Source organism: Astyanax mexicanus, chromosome 3 (assembly GCF_023375975.1).
Source record: "Astyanax mexicanus isolate ESR-SI-001 chromosome 3, AstMex3_surface, whole genome shotgun sequence".
Taxonomy (NCBI): domain Eukaryota; kingdom Metazoa; phylum Chordata; class Actinopteri; order Characiformes; family Acestrorhamphidae; genus Astyanax; species Astyanax mexicanus.
This window is the reverse complement of record NC_064410.1, coordinates 50034858-50051923: the sequence shown is the minus strand read 5'-3', so window position 1 is coordinate 50051923 and position 17066 is coordinate 50034858. Positions and strand designations below refer to the sequence as shown.

The window sequence follows — 17066 nt, the reverse complement described above, 5'->3', positions numbered from 1 at the left end:
TTGAGTCAAAGAAAGAATCTAATTGAGTCTGAGAGAGTCAGAAGGAGAGAGTCTGAATGAGTTTGAGAGAGTCTAAGATAAAAAGAAAGAGAGGAAGAGAGTCTATGAAAAAAGAAGGGAGTGTGCAGTCCAATATGTGTAGTATAGTCCTGAACTCCTTTTCCCTCTCTGAGCTCCTCCCGCGCTCGCTCTCAGTATGACGTATTTACTGACAGCGCGGTGAGAGTTTTCGCACGCGCTCTCCAGCAGCTCGGTAATGCAGAAAGTGCGCCGCGCGCTCGCATAAGCCCGCTCGTGCCCGCGCGCCTGAGTTTATCCTCCTCGCGCACCGGTATCTCTGTCTCTTTCTTTCTCTGTCTGTCCCGCGGAGCGCGCGACCTACCTGCCTCTCCGCTCCACACCTGCAACATCTCGCTATGGCACACCTGAGTGGTCGAGCGCTCGCGCTGCTGCCCTGCGTTCTCGCGTTCGTGGCGTGGTTCAGTCGGTTAACGCTCGCGGACGGTGAGCCTCTCCATTCCTCTTATTTTTGTGTATGTGTGCGTGTGTGTGAGAGAGACTGAGTGTGTGAGTAAGTGAGTCTTCTGTGGTCTTTTTTCACCTTAATAAGTAAAGGAAACGGTATATTGGCTTTTAATTGCGCAATTGTCTTATTATTTAAAGCAAATATTAACATTACACATATCCACATATTTCTGAAACTATTAAAAATGGCCAGATGCTTTGGATAGACTAATCTGTGATTGTGTCCTGGTGTTTCTTTGGCATTATTATGTCTAAATTGTAAGTACATTTTATGAATTGTCTTTGTTATATCAATTTCTTTGCAATAATGCAAAAATTCTACTTTAAATTTTACAGTGAATAAAATTACTATTAGTTGGACCAGGCAATCAATCATAATATACAGTATGATCTACAAGCTTACCTAAGGTAGCTTAGGGCGATAACTGTACACTGATGGTAAGTGTCAGAAACTCGAGGACACACCCATAGATTGTGGGCAAAAAGTTGAATTTAAAGTAGTTTAGTAATGTTTGGAAATATCCAGTTTTACATAAAACACATATACTTTATTTAAATTGTGGGTTCACAGTGTGGTAGACCTTACATTAAAACTTGTTTGTTCTTTTTCTGATGGTAGATGCAGTACCTCATCAGCTGTGTTAAGAACTACCTGTAGGTCCTGTGAGGACATTTTAGGATTGTTGAAAACGTCTATACACACATTAATCTCTGATTTTGGTATACATGCTAGGACACATGATCTGGTCATGTTTGCAGTTGTTTTAAACTTTGTAATTCAATGTTAAATAGTAGAATGGCTGATTTCTAGTTTGTTTAACATAGTGATCTAAAGAGATATTTTTAAATCCGTTCTCAGGCTCATACAGAACTACAACCCATTTTCTAAAGGCCTCAGAAAAAGGCTCTTTGATTCTTGTCATGGTGTTCCACTCAAGCGCAAACTAATGTATGAGGTGTAATAAGACAAGCTCCACTAAATATTCTATATCATTGTAATTTTAGACATTCTAAGTAATAATACCCCCACTTCCCGCCATGTCCATAACTCTTCAATGCATCCTAAAAGTATTGGATGGAGCACCATCGTTCCATAGATGTGTTCTCCACAGATCAGTACTTAAGAATTTCTTATTCCTGGTCCTGGAGATCCCTGATCCCAACACATCTGATCCAACCAATCAGTTTACTGACAGCCAATGGCAGGGGTGTGAAAATTAAAAAAGGTACCTACTGGTGGGCACTTTTAAATCAGAGAAGCACTTAACCGGACACATGTCATCATGTTCTATCATCTGTAGGAGTACCTTATATACACCACTGCATCCTACTGCATTTTCTCTACTTGGCATAATGGCACCCTCTTTTGTTTGAAAAGCAAGTGGGCACATATAGATGAGCACAAATTAAGACACACTATCAAAATTATTTTGCTCCAGAGGGCACACCAATTTATTGCATGAAGGGGCGCTCATATCGGGCAATAAATACTTCACACAATGTTCACTCAGCTAGTAGGGCACTTAATTTTTGCCACTCCAAAGGGCACTTTAGGACATGAAGGCATTTTTTCTTGTTCTTTTGTGTGAAATATTATAGGTCTCTCTGAGTTGTATATGCATGCTGCATATGAAACTGATTCTCCACCTCCACTGTCTGCAGTAGGTAGTAAAAGAAAATCCTCAGAAATACGAGTCGATCAGAGACATGTTAGGTGGTGACGTCAACCAGTGAGTTGCCCAACTCAGCACAGGACCACTCACAGGGGGTCCTGATCCGAGGAGAAGCTTACAGCTCTGTTTACAGAGCTAGTTAGCGTTAGCTATCTTGTGTACGTAACTATAGGTTTAAATCAGATATCTGGATGAATATTGCGTCGCGGCGGGCAGCCTAAGCTGATAACATTTCTCAGCCGCTGTGTCAGGCCTTTGACACAGAGAGTCTGACTTTAGCCAATCAGAGGCTATATACTTGCATATATGAATATTCATGAACAAGTGCCAAAACCTGTCTTTCCTTAGAGACCTCTAATTCAGTGATCTAAAACAGGGCTAAATAAAATGAGCATTTTTTTCAAAAATGAATAAAAAAAACGATGGAATGAGACCTTCAATTGGGATGCAGTAAGTTATGAGTCAGCCAGTGCTGACAGCCCATTATTGAGTTTAAGTGGGTGTGTTAAAGCAGGAAAATTACCAAAATGTGCAGAGCAGTGGGCCTCTACGACCAGCTTTAAGAAACACTGTTCTAGTCCACACCTGATGTTGGGCATGGTGCCAATAAGTTCATGTGTGTTCTGTTGGCAGTACTTCTCTGTAGGGAAGAATAAATCCAATCAAGAAACATTTAGGAATAGCTTAAGTCTCAATGTTAAGGGACAAATGTTATTTTCATACAGTTCTGTAAGAACTGTGCAAAATGTGCAACCTAAAGCAAGATATTATCTATCTTATCAATGTATGTATTTTTAGTGTATGATGCACTTTAATTAAGTTTAATTAGAGCTCCTCAGTTTGGAGATATTGCACATATATCAATAAGAGTGTTTATAAATGAATAAATGTATATAATGAATGCATTTTGCAGCTGTACAAAACATGAGCACAGTTCAGCTCATGAGACACCCAGACTAGACATCTCATCTAGGAATCAGCACTGTCTTCACTGCTGTGTGGGACGTCCAGCTGTACACTGCTGTCCTCCACCTATAATTCAGGTTTCATTTGGCTCGATGAAGAAAACACAACGGCTACACTTTGGCTAGTCTCTTTGACCTAATAGCAGAATGGATTTTTGGCCTTTAGTGTAGCTGTGTCTGACTGCAGGCGTGGAGTCTACAGTCTTGCACAGTCCTGCTCTTCTCCAGCACACCCGACAGAATCAGCAGCAGTCATGATTCATGTGTGTTAGGAGGGTTATGTGTGAGATAAATCTGTGGTGTGTCCTGCAGGAATGGAGCTGGGCCACCGTGCCTCAGCGTAGGTGATGTCTAATTATGATCACACATAGCTGCCTCTGTTTGCTCTGTGTCAGAATTCCAGCCCGATGCTGGCAGCCATGGCTGGGAAGAATGTTGGTTTATGGGACTGAGACACTGGGAAATGTTGTCTGAGAGCAGCTAAATGTTGAATATTCTATTCTGTTCCTTCCTCTTTTAAATCATATTGCTGAATAATTTGCAAACGGCCTGACTCAACTGATTCACTCAGATTGGATCACCTGAAGAGTTTAGTTTAGCTAAAATTACAGTAATTTTGTGCTGGCTTTAGTTGCAGCTCTCCTTAATACATGCTCTGAGATGAGTCTACATATGCTACACACTAAAAAACAGAGGTACGATCTAAGTACTTTCTTGTACTTAAAGGTACACTTTTCATTAATGTTCCCTCAAAGGTAAAATATTGTTTTTTAGAAGGTTAGATGTGTTATTATTCATTTTTTCATTTAAAAGCCAGACAATTTTGGATCAAGTTTTTTGACATATATTCACTTAATTATAATATTTATAATCTTTATAATCTTTACTGGTACAAAAAAATGGTATGCCAAAAATATATTAGCGCTCAATATTAGCGATTTCCACTACCACAGCTCAGCCTTGCACTTCATTCTTGTTTGCTGTTGTAAATTGCTAATATGGGTTGAATAAAAACAAATGTGATCAAAGATCTCAGAGCTGTGTTGCAGGCTGTGCTGTGGACTGGTTGGAAAAGATTAGGCATGTGCTGATCTTCAACCTCTTAGTTTTGGGGGTATTGTTAAAAATAGGGAGAGTTCATATAAATGAGGATTGGGTAATTGGCCCCCAAAATTAAGGCAGAAAGTGGACAAAATAAATAAATCTAAAAAAAGAAATGAATAACGCCATATTGTGGTGTATTACCATATAAGATAGCAGTTATAACACCCTTACAGAAAACTCTGCTCAGTCCTTACACCTACTATCACATCCACATCACAGACGTTCAGTCATTGTGGCATTTAACAGCACAGATAGAGTGATGACGGACAGCTGAGTATTACGCCATGATCCAATGCCAAGTGAGTTCTTGTTCCACCGTCTGTAACCAGCCAGCCACATGATCTGGACTTATCTCACCTGTCTGTCTGTCTACAGCTGGACAAATAAAATGTAAAGAGCTCATTATATAGAAAATATTTTCCCCAGTTTTATGATGTGACAAAAGCACAATATTACATATTAAATATTTTCTCAGAACAGACATCTCTGCATTTCATGTGTTCTGTTCGGACTATGAAATATTGGATTTGGGCTGGCAGTCGGAACATAGCCTTTTAGGCTAACTAGAATTTCTTTCCATTTAGATGCTTTCTAGAATGTACTGCATGATGGACTATCATTGGTGCTTTTCTAAATTCATGATTTCTTTTATTTCTTGTGTCAAAAGCAGATGTTTGATTAATTACCAGTGTGAATGGTGCATGGAGTAGCATAGCTGATAACATTATGTTTCCTGTGAGAGAGTAGGGTTCACTAGAAATGGGCGATATGGTAAAAATGTTTGAATCAAGGTTTTTAAAATTATCATTGCCAAGCCTAATGTAACATAAATCTTCATGCCTTGTTGATAAATGAATAATATGAAGAAATAAGACCACCCCTCTCCTCACCGCTTACTTCACTAAATATAATGTCATTGTTTTCCATTTGATGAGTAAAGTAAACGGAGCTGATGTTTTGGGGTAAATTTGTCAGAAGGGTCAGAGGAGACACTGTTTGACTGGCTCACCACACTGACGGCCTCCGGCTGTTATTTTAGTCCTACGTGTGAAACAGTGACTAAATGGGAAAGTGATGTTGAAGTTGGTGGGTGTTTGTGGCAGTTTTTTGTGCGAATGTTGGCTTCTTTCAATCAGAGAGACAGTGTGTGTGTGTGTGTGTGTGTGTGTGAGTGAGTGAGTGAGTGTGGTGGTTGGGGTGCGGTTGAGGAATGGTGCTGACTGTGGTGTTTGTGTGTATATGTGACTTCATATTTGCACCTTGGAGTCATGGGTCCTGTTTGGAGCTGATCTTCATTCCTCTTCTTGTTCTTACCTTTTGTTTGGCGTCATATAAGAGTCCTCTCTGCCCCTATAAATGAATCCACCCCCTCTGTGTGCTGACACACACAGTAGCAGCTAACCTCATTTGACTTTATTAACATGTTTATGTGTCCTTTCTATCATAAGTAAGGTCTTTTTATTTTTAAGAGGGTAATTCAGTTGTGATACGCCATAATGTGTATCATATGGTAACTTGGGGCCAGTTGTTCAAAGGAAATCTGATCGGATTTTGGTTATCGGATTGGATCAAATCTGAAAAACGGGTTGTTCAAAAGGAAAAGAAGCAATCTGAAATCGGATCAGATCACGTAATCCAATCCTAGTTTGTAAATGGATCAAACCTTCAGTTTCTGTTGTTCAAAACTTTTCAGTAGGATTTGGATAACTTTGATCCAAAAAAACAGGATTACCCTGATCCCAACAAGGGGTAGGATTTCAAAGTGGATTTCATGAAGAAAATGTGGTAAAACTTTAAAATCAAAGTTTACATTTGTACAATTTAGTGTATATACTTTTATTTCTGTTTTGCACTTGACCTGTTTAACCTTTACAGTGATAAAGTAGACATTGGCTACCAATTAAGCCTTTTTCTATAGTAACTTAAAAATAAAAACAATCTTGACCCCATTAATGAAACCCCTCAAAAGATTTCAATAACAAACAAAAATAATAAATTGATTTTTTTCATCTACGTCACTGTCATTCATCACTGTATATTAATGTCAAAGAAACATTCATCAGATATGAAGCTGTCAAAAATAATTTCGAACAATTGCAAAGAACACCAGAGTTTGTTCTGGTTCTTCAACAGGCTCAGGTGCATCATGAACATCACAGAGAGGGACATTGCGTCTGGTAGCAACATTGGGCAGGACAATACATGCAAGTGTTATGTTGCATGCTCCCTGTGGTTCGACTCGCAAATAGTTAAGTCATGCAAAGCGTCTCTGCAGAACTCCATTTAAACGCTCAATTGCTCGTATTGTTTTGCAATAAGCAGTATCTTGTTACTGCAAGAAAAGGGGTCATCAATCCCCGTTTGTTGGTTCTTCTATCTGTTTTTTACATAGCTGGTAATCCGGATTAGGTAATCCTGAAAACTGTGTTTCTGGATGAGGTTGATCCAATCCAATATTGCTTTGAAAAACTGGCTTAAAAGTAAGACAGATCACCTGATCCTGGATAGCAAAAAATGTGATTACCAAATCTGGATAGTTTTGATCCGGATTACATTTTTTGAACAACTGGCCCTTGATGATTTAATGACATCACATTTTGAATTCATGAGCTTTACTATGGAGTTTTCCCCCTTTACAACTCTAATAGCTTGTAGACAAGCTAAACCATTAGCATACCTTATGCTGGTCAAGATCTAAGCTAGTTAACCAACAGGACAGTGTTTGAGGTTTAGGGTTTGTTATTTTCAGGCAAATAAAGTAACTTTCATTACTCAAATTTCCTATTAACAATTCATGACTGTCTGCATTCATTGTAAATGTATTTTCAGGCTAAACTAATACTTTTATCCTTATCACAGGCCGGGTCTTCCTGCTGGAGTTAAGGAACGGCTCAAACGGAGGCTATGAAGAAGCTTCACAGGCATGCGAGGCTCAGGATGCGCGGTTGGCATCAGGAATGGAGCTCCGTCATGCTGTGGTGGAGTGTTCCTTCTCTGCCTGCACACAAGGCTGGCTTACTGGTCCCAGCATTGGGTATGAGGCCCAGTAACACACACACACACACACACACTCACACACACTCTTACACACCTATTACACCATTTCATCATAAACTCAGCATCCGTGAGTTTGAGAACGACAACAGCATGGTTCAGATGGAGGGATGAGAATATGTTTGGTGAATTCAGGTAGATGGTTTTCATTTGCACCTCAAACATTCAGGCCCCTGGAGGGTGCGACCTGGGGTGCTGTCACAGAATACATTAACACCCGCTTGCTGCTTGTGCTGTTCCACTGTATATGTATATTCCTTAACCTGAAGACTTAAATCCCAACATTATTATCACTTTCACCATCCCTCTGTTACTCCTTCAGAACTGTAAACAGCAAAAACTGCAACTGTGTTGTTCTTCAAATGGGTTGTCAGTGCTGTAGAACAACCACTTTTGGAACCTTTCAAGATATTTCTTTAAAAAGCAAGTTAAATTTCTTACATTTAAATTAGAGGAATGTGTAAAGAATTATTAAGAAAAAACAATCCAGTTTGTGCAAATACACCCACACAAAATTATTTTTATTTAACCGTGTGGCTAAAAAACACAATACACTATGCAATTATTATTATTATTATTATTAATAATAATTGTATTGATAATTATTATTATCATATTATGTTGGGGGTCTAATCAACCTTTTTTAAAATATACAGCTGCTGTTTTCAAAATGATTAATTAAATCTATATTAATATTTTTGGAGCATAAAACCTTAACACTAGCAATAGCTTGGTTTAATTAATTAATTACTTAATTAATTAATTCACTGTAATAAAACGTAAATAGATCATTATTAATTGATTAACACAAACAAAACTCTCAGGAAACTAAATTATATTAATGATAATTTTTTACATATTTTTTTCCCATTTTGTACCCAATTTACACAGCCAATTACCCAACCCACTCAATAGGACTCCCCCTATCCCTAGTGATGCCCTAAAACCCTAAGGGTGAAGACTAGCACATGCCTTCTCCGATACATGTGAAGTCAGCCACCGCATTGCAGAGTAGCATCACAGCGCGCTTAAAGGAAAGCGCAGCGCCTCGGTTCCAGTACATCAGCTCACAGATGCCTTGTGCTGATCAATATCATTCTTTGGAGTGATGTGGGGAGAGAGCTGGCAAGCTACATGAACAGGATTCGAACCAGATATAAAGGATTATTGATTGATTGAATTGTGATCTTATTAGCCACTGGGTTTTGCCTCAAGAGGGTGTAACAGTGCTCCAAATAAAAAAAATCTCAAAGGCTGTTTTTGGTAGTTTACCTCTTGGTGAGAGATCATTGACAGTTGACAAAGATTGAGAGGAAGTGCATCATTAGACTAAAAAAAACATAAAATGTATATTTTTTTACAAATTGCCCACCATCTAGACTGTCAGTCAGCCAGCTACCATCACCATGGTTTGCAGTTGTGTCATTAACAAGAAACCCCAACTGCTGTGCAGGATCTACAGGCCCAGCTAAAACACCATTAACTGAGATAAATGCATATTTATGGAGAAATTATTTGTTTTTCTTATTTTGTCAGTTTGACCTGGTAACTACTGTGACTTTACAGTTCAGTACAATTACAGAAGGGTAAGAACCCCTTATAAACCATTTTAAAGAAAGTACTGCTCTGGTTATGAAGCTGTTCATGTGAGCTTATCGTATAGAGTATGAGGTTATACATGTATGTATGTGGTGGATTTGACCCTCTATACCTTTAGCTAAATCGTGCCTGTGATTCCACCCAAAAGGAATGTCAGTCCAATTAAATTACATACAGATTAATCACAGATGGCTCATAAATTTCATAGGCTTATCTTCGTGGATTATACAAGCAGTGTGAATGCATTTTCACATTATTTAGTCAGCAATGGTGCAGCTTAAAATAACTGAATGCATTCATTAGAAATTCATTAGAAGGAACTTTTTACCCTAATTTGTCTCTCTGGCTCTTGTCTCCACACAGGACAACAGTGTGCAGGAGCATGGCTGGGAGTCTGCGGGCTGTGAACATGCGTGTGGAGAATGTGACTGAGACATCTGAGCGACTCGCTGCTTTCTGTGTGAAAGACACTGGTCAGTATTTTTTTAGGCTTGCAGGAACTAGGAACATGATTTCACAAAATTGCAACAATTTACTACAACAATTTATCACGTCCACACAGACTCCATTTGTTCCGTGTCCTTACTAAGCTTGTCTTCTTCTCCATCACGTTTCAGGAGCTCCGTGTGGATCTCCACCCTCGTTTCCCAACACCCATCTGCAGGGCCGGACCGGGCTGGAGCTGGGTGATGAGCTTCTGTACGCCTGTAACCCAGGATACACCCTGCCCAATGGAGAGACAGCCTTCAGCCTGCTGTGTGACAGCTGTGGAGAGTGGTATGGCCTAGTGCAGCTCTGTGTTAAAGGTGAGAAGATGTACTGAACAGTACTGAACACCTTTCAGGGTGTACCTTGCCAATATGCTCACGTGGGGCTCATATGGTTAAAACGTGGGTTAGTTGGGTTTCAGGTGGGCATGCAGAGCTCTGTATCGGTCTGTATGTGTGTTTTTGTTGGGTCCCAATTGGATTTCTCATATGGTCCCCATTCTTACAGCCCACTTTAATCTCACATGGGTCTAATCTAAGCCCCAACACAGTGTAAAACTCAGATGGGGCCCATTTGTAACCCATCTTGGCTTCCCAGGACTGACCCTGACTGACCCTAATGGAGCCCCTCACTGACCTTTAAATGTGGGGTAAATATGGAACTTGTGTACCAAAACTGTCTGGAATCCAGTTGGATTTTCTGGTCTGATTCCACTAATCAATCTAATAAACTGTGCAAAGAAATACTGATAAGACAAAGCACACCATTAGTAACATATATATATATATATTACATAAATCTGACAACAAATCCTTCATTCAATTGTCTTTCATGTATTACAGATGGTGCTGAGGCCTTCATCGACTATGAGGACAAGCTCCCTGATGACCATCAGTTGTATGAGGGCCTGGAGGAGGTGCACCGTGTGAGTCTGAGGCCTGAGGTCACTGAGATCACTAATCATAAGGAGGCGGAAGATTCTACGCCTGAGCCTGAACAGGGCAAGCCAGTCGCAGTAGAGAAAGATGAGAGAACTGATGAGGAAGATCCTGGAGTCTTCTTAACAGAGCCCCCAGTGTCTCAGGTCAGCCAGAAGCACATGTTCTGGTTCCCTTCCGAAGCTTTTCATGAGGACGAACATCCCCTTGTCTCTACAGAAACACCCATTAAAGCCCCCACTAAAGACGAAAACTACATCACGGCTAAAACAGATGACAGGCAGCCGATTGATACTGAGAAGACCGCGGAAGAAGATGATGGAGATTTAACTCATGAACCTGCAACTGATGAACCTGTAGGTCACAGTGTGGGCAGCACAGAGGAATCATGGCTGGATGGTTACCCTATTCCCCAAGAGGAGGAGAAAGCAGGTCAGGGGTCTACAGATGAAGGAGGACCAGGAGGGGATGCTGAGAGTGACCATTCAAAGGTGGGCGGGTTTGAAAGCGTGACTGAGAGCCCTGAAGAGGCCACTGTTGGAGGAGTTATTCATGACCACCTGGAGGAAGAGACCGAAGATACTTCGGTGAAACCCGAAGGGCACGATGAGGAGGATCAAGGAACCAAGTTTGTGACTGAAGGTCATGAAGAGAATCCTTTTGTTGGAGTATTTGATGGCCATGATGAAGAGACATATCACAGAGTTACTGAAGCACCTGAAGGAACATTTCCTGATGGAGGAACTGATCTATCAGGAGGAACCCACATTGTTACGGAAGAACCAATGGCAGAGGAAATGGACGGAGGGGTAAAAAGTCCTTCGGAGGATATGGAAACCAAAGATGTGTCCGACAGTTCCAAAGACATCTTTCACGGTGTAACTGACACAGCCAATGATATCGAGATGAGCCCCACATCCTTAACCAGCCTCACCCAGATCACAGCCAGCCTAGATCATGACAAGACCCACAACAAAAGACCAGCTCCATACACGCCCGGCTCCGCACCTGAGAACGTCAGCACTAGCCAAGATGGAATGGGTTTCGAACACACCATCACACCTTCCGGCATGGCACCTCTAGACACCACGCCTACGCAAGACGTTCACATCGTTAGCAATGTAGCCACACCCACAGTCAGCGTGTCCTGGGAGACTAAAGACCATGGCCCCTTCCTGGAGAAGAGTCCCACCATAAAAGAAGATGTCTCGACTGAAAGCTACGATGATCAGAGTGTAATAGAAGGAGACAGAGACCGTAGCCTGGATCAAAAGGAAAAGGCTGAGGATGGAGCTTGTGGCGAAGAACCGTGCAAAGTTGCCGGTCGTGGGCCAACAATTGCGGCCATCATCGTTGGAATAGTAGCAGCACTTGTGGGCTTGGCCTTGGGAGTGTGGTGTTACAAAAAGAGGCAGCAGAAAAGCTCTCACTATCAGCTGAATGGAACTAATAGACAGACGCAGTGCATCGAGCTCCAGCAGACTGTATAATAAACACACCATGCACACGTTTGAACATTGATCTACTGTATGTGCACCAACATACACACTAATCTACACACAATCCAGGGATCATCCTGGAGTCCCTGAAGCTTTAGATCTCTCCACACTAGGAATACTAGAAAGTGCTGTAGTGTGTTTTGTGTTTTATGCTTTGTTAATACATATTTCTATTTTTCATACTTGCTTTTTACTGTGCCTATCTACACTCATCGTCACAAAAATCGTTGCAAAAATCAGTGCACCCAGAAGGAAATGTTAGATTGTAATGCTATTCGGAAGGAAGGTCAAAGTTACCAGGAACAATAAACTATTTAAACTTCAGAGCGATACATGGAAACTTTTGGACATATTTACATAAGTACTGTGCAACACATCTAACAAATGCTTTGTGTCTTGCAATAATCCATCCTGTGCATCCGGTTGCAGGACATTATTAACGTAATATTGGACTTTCAAAGTGCCTGTAATGAAGACCAAAGGTGATTAGGAATCGTAACAAATTGCACCCCACACCATGACACCAGACTATCTATGATGTCTATGATGTTCCTGTCGGTTGATTCCTTCTGGGTGCAGTTATGTCGAAGATGAGTGTATATTTGATGCCTTATTGTTTTTTTTTTAGATTAGGTTTGTGAATTTGATTTGATTGTGTGGACTGCATTTGACATTACAGAGGCTATAGGTATGGATTCTTTTGCATGGGGAGGATGTGTGTTTTCTGTGTTAACACACAATAACACACAATAGTCGGTGTGTATAGGCTCGTCAGGCTGGTTTTCTGTGAGTGAGTGTGAGTGTATGTGTGAGTGTGAGGAGTGTTTCCGAGAGGATATGTGAGACTGAATGCTGGATTCTGTGTGCACTGCTGGAAGTCTTAGTGTTACACGTAGGTGTTAGACCTAGTTTGCGTCTGCAGAAATTCCGGTGAAAAGAAACAAAGGTGCACCTGATTGACTGTTTTTAAACGTTGGTGTTTAGCTTAGAGTTTTTAAAAAATAATGTAACTCATAATTGCATACTTTAAATCTGCATTGAAACATACAACAATGTACAATTATACTGTATACTATAACTTTAATTGAACCAAACCAAAAGAAAGCATTACTGTATCTCCAAAAACATATCCTCGTTGTATTTTGATCGATAACATTCAAGTATTCTGAATGCAAGTACTGAAAACTGGCCATATACATAAATAAAACATACTGAGTAGACCTCGGTACCTATTAAGCTGCTTTGCTTCGTATTATCTGTACATGCAGAATCTAAGTAGGCAATGTTTTAGCCTAAATTGACCCCAATAAACAGACTATTTAGATACCAATAACTCCCCAAAGGCAATAAATCCTCATATTTTAGCTAATTATCCACGACTGTCCCACAAAGCTGGATCAACTGATTAGTCAGCTGAAGCTACTTACTTAAATAAACTATATGTCCAAATACAGCTCTGGAAAAAAATAAGAGACCACTTCATTTTCTAATTCAGTTTCTCTGATTTTGCTATTTATAGGTTTATGTTTGAGTAAAATGAACATTGTTGTTTTATTCTATAAACTACAGACAACATTTTCCCCAAATAATTTAGAGCATTTATTTGTAAAAAATGAGTTCATATTCATACAGTTTTAAGAGTTCAGAAATCAATATTTGGTGGAATAACCCTGTTTTTTAATCACAGTCTTCATGCAACTTGGCATGTTCTCCTCCACCAGTCTTACACGCTGCTTTTGGATAACTTTATGCCACTCCTGGTGCAAAAAAATCAAGCAGTTCAGTTTGGTTTGATGGCATTCATCTACATTAGGTTGAAGCTACTGACACAGTTGTGTAAATGCACACACACAACTTCTCCAGTACTGCAATAGAATATGCCTGTCTGGAGCAGAAAGACATGAACCTATGAACATACTGTCACTGTGCCTAAGGCTACATGGACTAGATGTGTTTAAAGCACTTTTGGAATAGGATTGGGAGTGTTGAGTGTGGGATGGGGATGAGTGGGGTGGTGATCATCCAACATCCCACTCTCAATAATGCACTTGTAGATTAATACAGTTGTACAGTAGCCAGTGTTCAGTCTTTTAGTGACCCCTCAGAGCAGGTTATTCTTTTTTAAAGAGATAATGGATTTCATTTGTAATTTTTTTTTTACTGTAACACTCTATATTCAGAATACTTTTCAGTACCCACACTTGTATTGTAATTACTATATCATACACGTTTACACATTAAATGCAGTATAATATATATTAAACATGTATTTATTCATATATATGTGTGTATAATCAAATACATGCATTTAAATACACAAAAGTCTTAATTTTTCAGGCGTGTGCAACAAATTAGTGTATGTAGGCTATAAAACAAAGTAGACACCGTGCCTATAGGAATTCCTGAAACTTTAACCTTAACTTAATATATTTAAACTTAACTATATATTGTAATATTTTGTGCATTGTGATGTGGAGAGGAGCTGAGTTTAAGTGTCTGTGCGTGTGTGTGTGCGTGTGTGTGTGTGTTACTGTTTTGTTTGTTCTTTTAACAGATGATACTGATGATTTTTTCTGTATCAGCTTTTTGTAATTTGTACACTGTAGAAATATTAATAGAAATGCCTGCTAGTTTTTCCTTGTATTACGTTTGTAAATAATTAGTTATTCTGAATGACGTTCTGTTATCAGCAGTAAAAGAAATATTTAGTTAAACTAACATTAGAATGTCTATTATAAAAAGAAGTATAGCTGGTCAAAACTACATTTTTTGGCTTTGAGATTGTATCTCCGACACTGGGCAGACACTCTTACCCAAAGGAATGTACAGCTTTAATCATGTTACACAGTTTAGTTAATGTAATGTAATACTACATACACTACATGTACAAATGCCTGTGGACACCTCTTTAAAGGAACGCATTCAACTACTTCATCTACTGACACAGATGTGCAAATGCACACATACAGCTTAATTAATCCATGTGAAGAAGTATTGCCTATAGAATTGGACTCTATAGAATTGGAGTAGATAAACCTAACCTATCGATTGTGTTCCATCCATTAGCAATATTTTTTTTTTCAATATCTTTGATTTTGAAAGAAACAGTAAATGACATAAATCACACAAAGGCAACGATCCAGAAATATATTCAAGATAAAAACAAAAAAAAAAGTCTCAATTTAAGTTTTCAGTGCTGATGTTAATTTACTTACATACATATATCATTTTTTACATTTCTACTATTATTTTTTTATTTTATTTCCTGTCTATCGTAGGTTCCTCAGCATTCACTGTATATGAAGGACACTCTGTACTTGACACTGCCTTGTCACTGTGCAGACTCTGGTTGCAAGTCTTGGAGAAGAAAATGACACTCTTGATAATTTTTTTATCAATTTAAATTATTATTATTATGGTACAGAAACCTGCAGTTTTTTCCTGAGTGGGGCTTAGTACCTTATGTTCCTGTTACATTTGTTACATGTATGAAATTACATCTACTATCATCTACTTTTTATTGTGACGCAGACGGTTCTCCTGAAGGTTTCTGATGTATTAAAATTGCATAGGTGTGGTCAGTCCTTATATTTCATGAGTCAGATGCTTTAATGTGGCGCTCAGACACAGCTGAACATTAGTGTGGTAAACTAACTGAATGATTACAAATAAAATCCCGTCATTTTAGGAATTCTTGCAGGATTTTGCTCTTATTTGGAGGATGTGGAGTTTGTGTGTGTGAGAGGATGTGTGTTTTTCTGGGTCTCTGCTTACAGCAAAGATTAAAAGGGTCTTAGAAGGGAATTAAATGCTATAAAATAAAATCTATATAATAATTTCACTTAAACAAGTTTAGCACCTTAGATTTTTTTTCTGATTGTGATACAAAGGTTACATGACCTCTATGAATGTTTAGAGGTTAAAATCCTGATGTAAATTGCAGTGATCATACACCCATTATCACTGTTTAGCTCTACTGATCATTTACAGCTCTAGAAAAACAATAAGATACCACTTCAGTTTCTGAATCAGTTTCTCTGATTTTGCTATTTATAGGTATATGTTTGAGTAAAATGAACATTGTTGATTTATTCTATAAACTACGGACAACATTTCTCCTAAATTCCAAACAAAAATATTGTCATTTAAAGCATTTGTTTGCAGAAAATGAGAAATGGCTAAAATAACAAAAAAAGATGAAAAAGAGCTTTCCGACCTCAAATAATGCAAAGAAAACAAGTTAATATTCATAAAGTTTAAAAAATAAGAGTTCAGGAATCAACATTTGGTGGAACATCCCTGGTTTTCAATCACAGTTCTCATGCATCTTGGCATGTTCTCCTCCACCAGTCTTACACACTGCTTTTGGATAACTTTTTTAATTTGGTAAAATCAAAGAAACTCATCATATTTAAGTGGTCTATTAAGTAGTTCTATTATGACAGACTGTATGACAGACTGTATTTCACCCTGTTTTTCAAAAATCAGGATCCAACTTGTACATGTAAAGTCAGAGACAGAAGATCATCTGTTGCGGTACAGCTTGTGTTTTGTCACCCTCTAGTCACAGGAAGCTGTCAGTCCAGCAGTGACACTGAGGTGTTTAAAAACTCCAGCAGCACTTTTGTATCTGATCCTGATCATTGAATAACAGGGTAAAAGGAGAATAATAAAGTATGCAGTGAAACAAAAGAACAACAGTCTGAAATTACATATTAACATATGTAAAAAGTAATTCAATATATATATATATATATATATATATATATATATATATATATATATATATATATATATATATATATATATATATATATATTTACTTATTTTTTTTTACGTTTGTCTGGAACATTAACCAATAACATCTACATGTTGTTCTGTGAAGTGATGCATTCACGATGTTCAGTCACTTTTACACAGTTTTTAAGGTGTCTGTGATACAGTATATCACCATGGGCTCTTATGGATTAATCATGATTCAGACACTACTATAATTAAATTGTACAATAACGTATTGAGTTAGACTGCTCATAGCACACACTCATACACACACATACACTCACACACAGAGCAAGAGGAGGAACAGAGGCTCATTTAAAGGTGTTTGAACATGGAGCATCTGTGCAGTTTATCACACCATAGTAGGAAAAGTTCACAGAGAGAGAGAGAGAGGAAGGAAAATCATGGGTCAGACTTTCAGCATAGACCAATGAGAAATGT

The 17066-nt window shown here is 38.8% G+C and overlaps 1 protein-coding gene across 1 annotated transcript; it reads left to right on the top strand.

The window, feature by feature from the left end:
• Positions 1 to 246: 246 nt before the first annotated feature.
• Positions 247 to 15537, top strand: susd5 (sushi domain containing 5). Its single transcript, XM_007245766.4, has 5 exons — positions 247 to 504; positions 7127 to 7301; positions 9284 to 9393; positions 9538 to 9726; positions 10252 to 15537. Exons 1-5 carry the CDS (start codon positions 417 to 419, stop codon positions 11835 to 11837), a joined length of 2148 nt encoding a protein of 715 aa, XP_007245828.3. The 5' UTR covers positions 247 to 416; the 3' UTR covers positions 11838 to 15537.
• The last annotated feature ends 1529 nt before the right edge of the window (positions 15538 to 17066 follow it).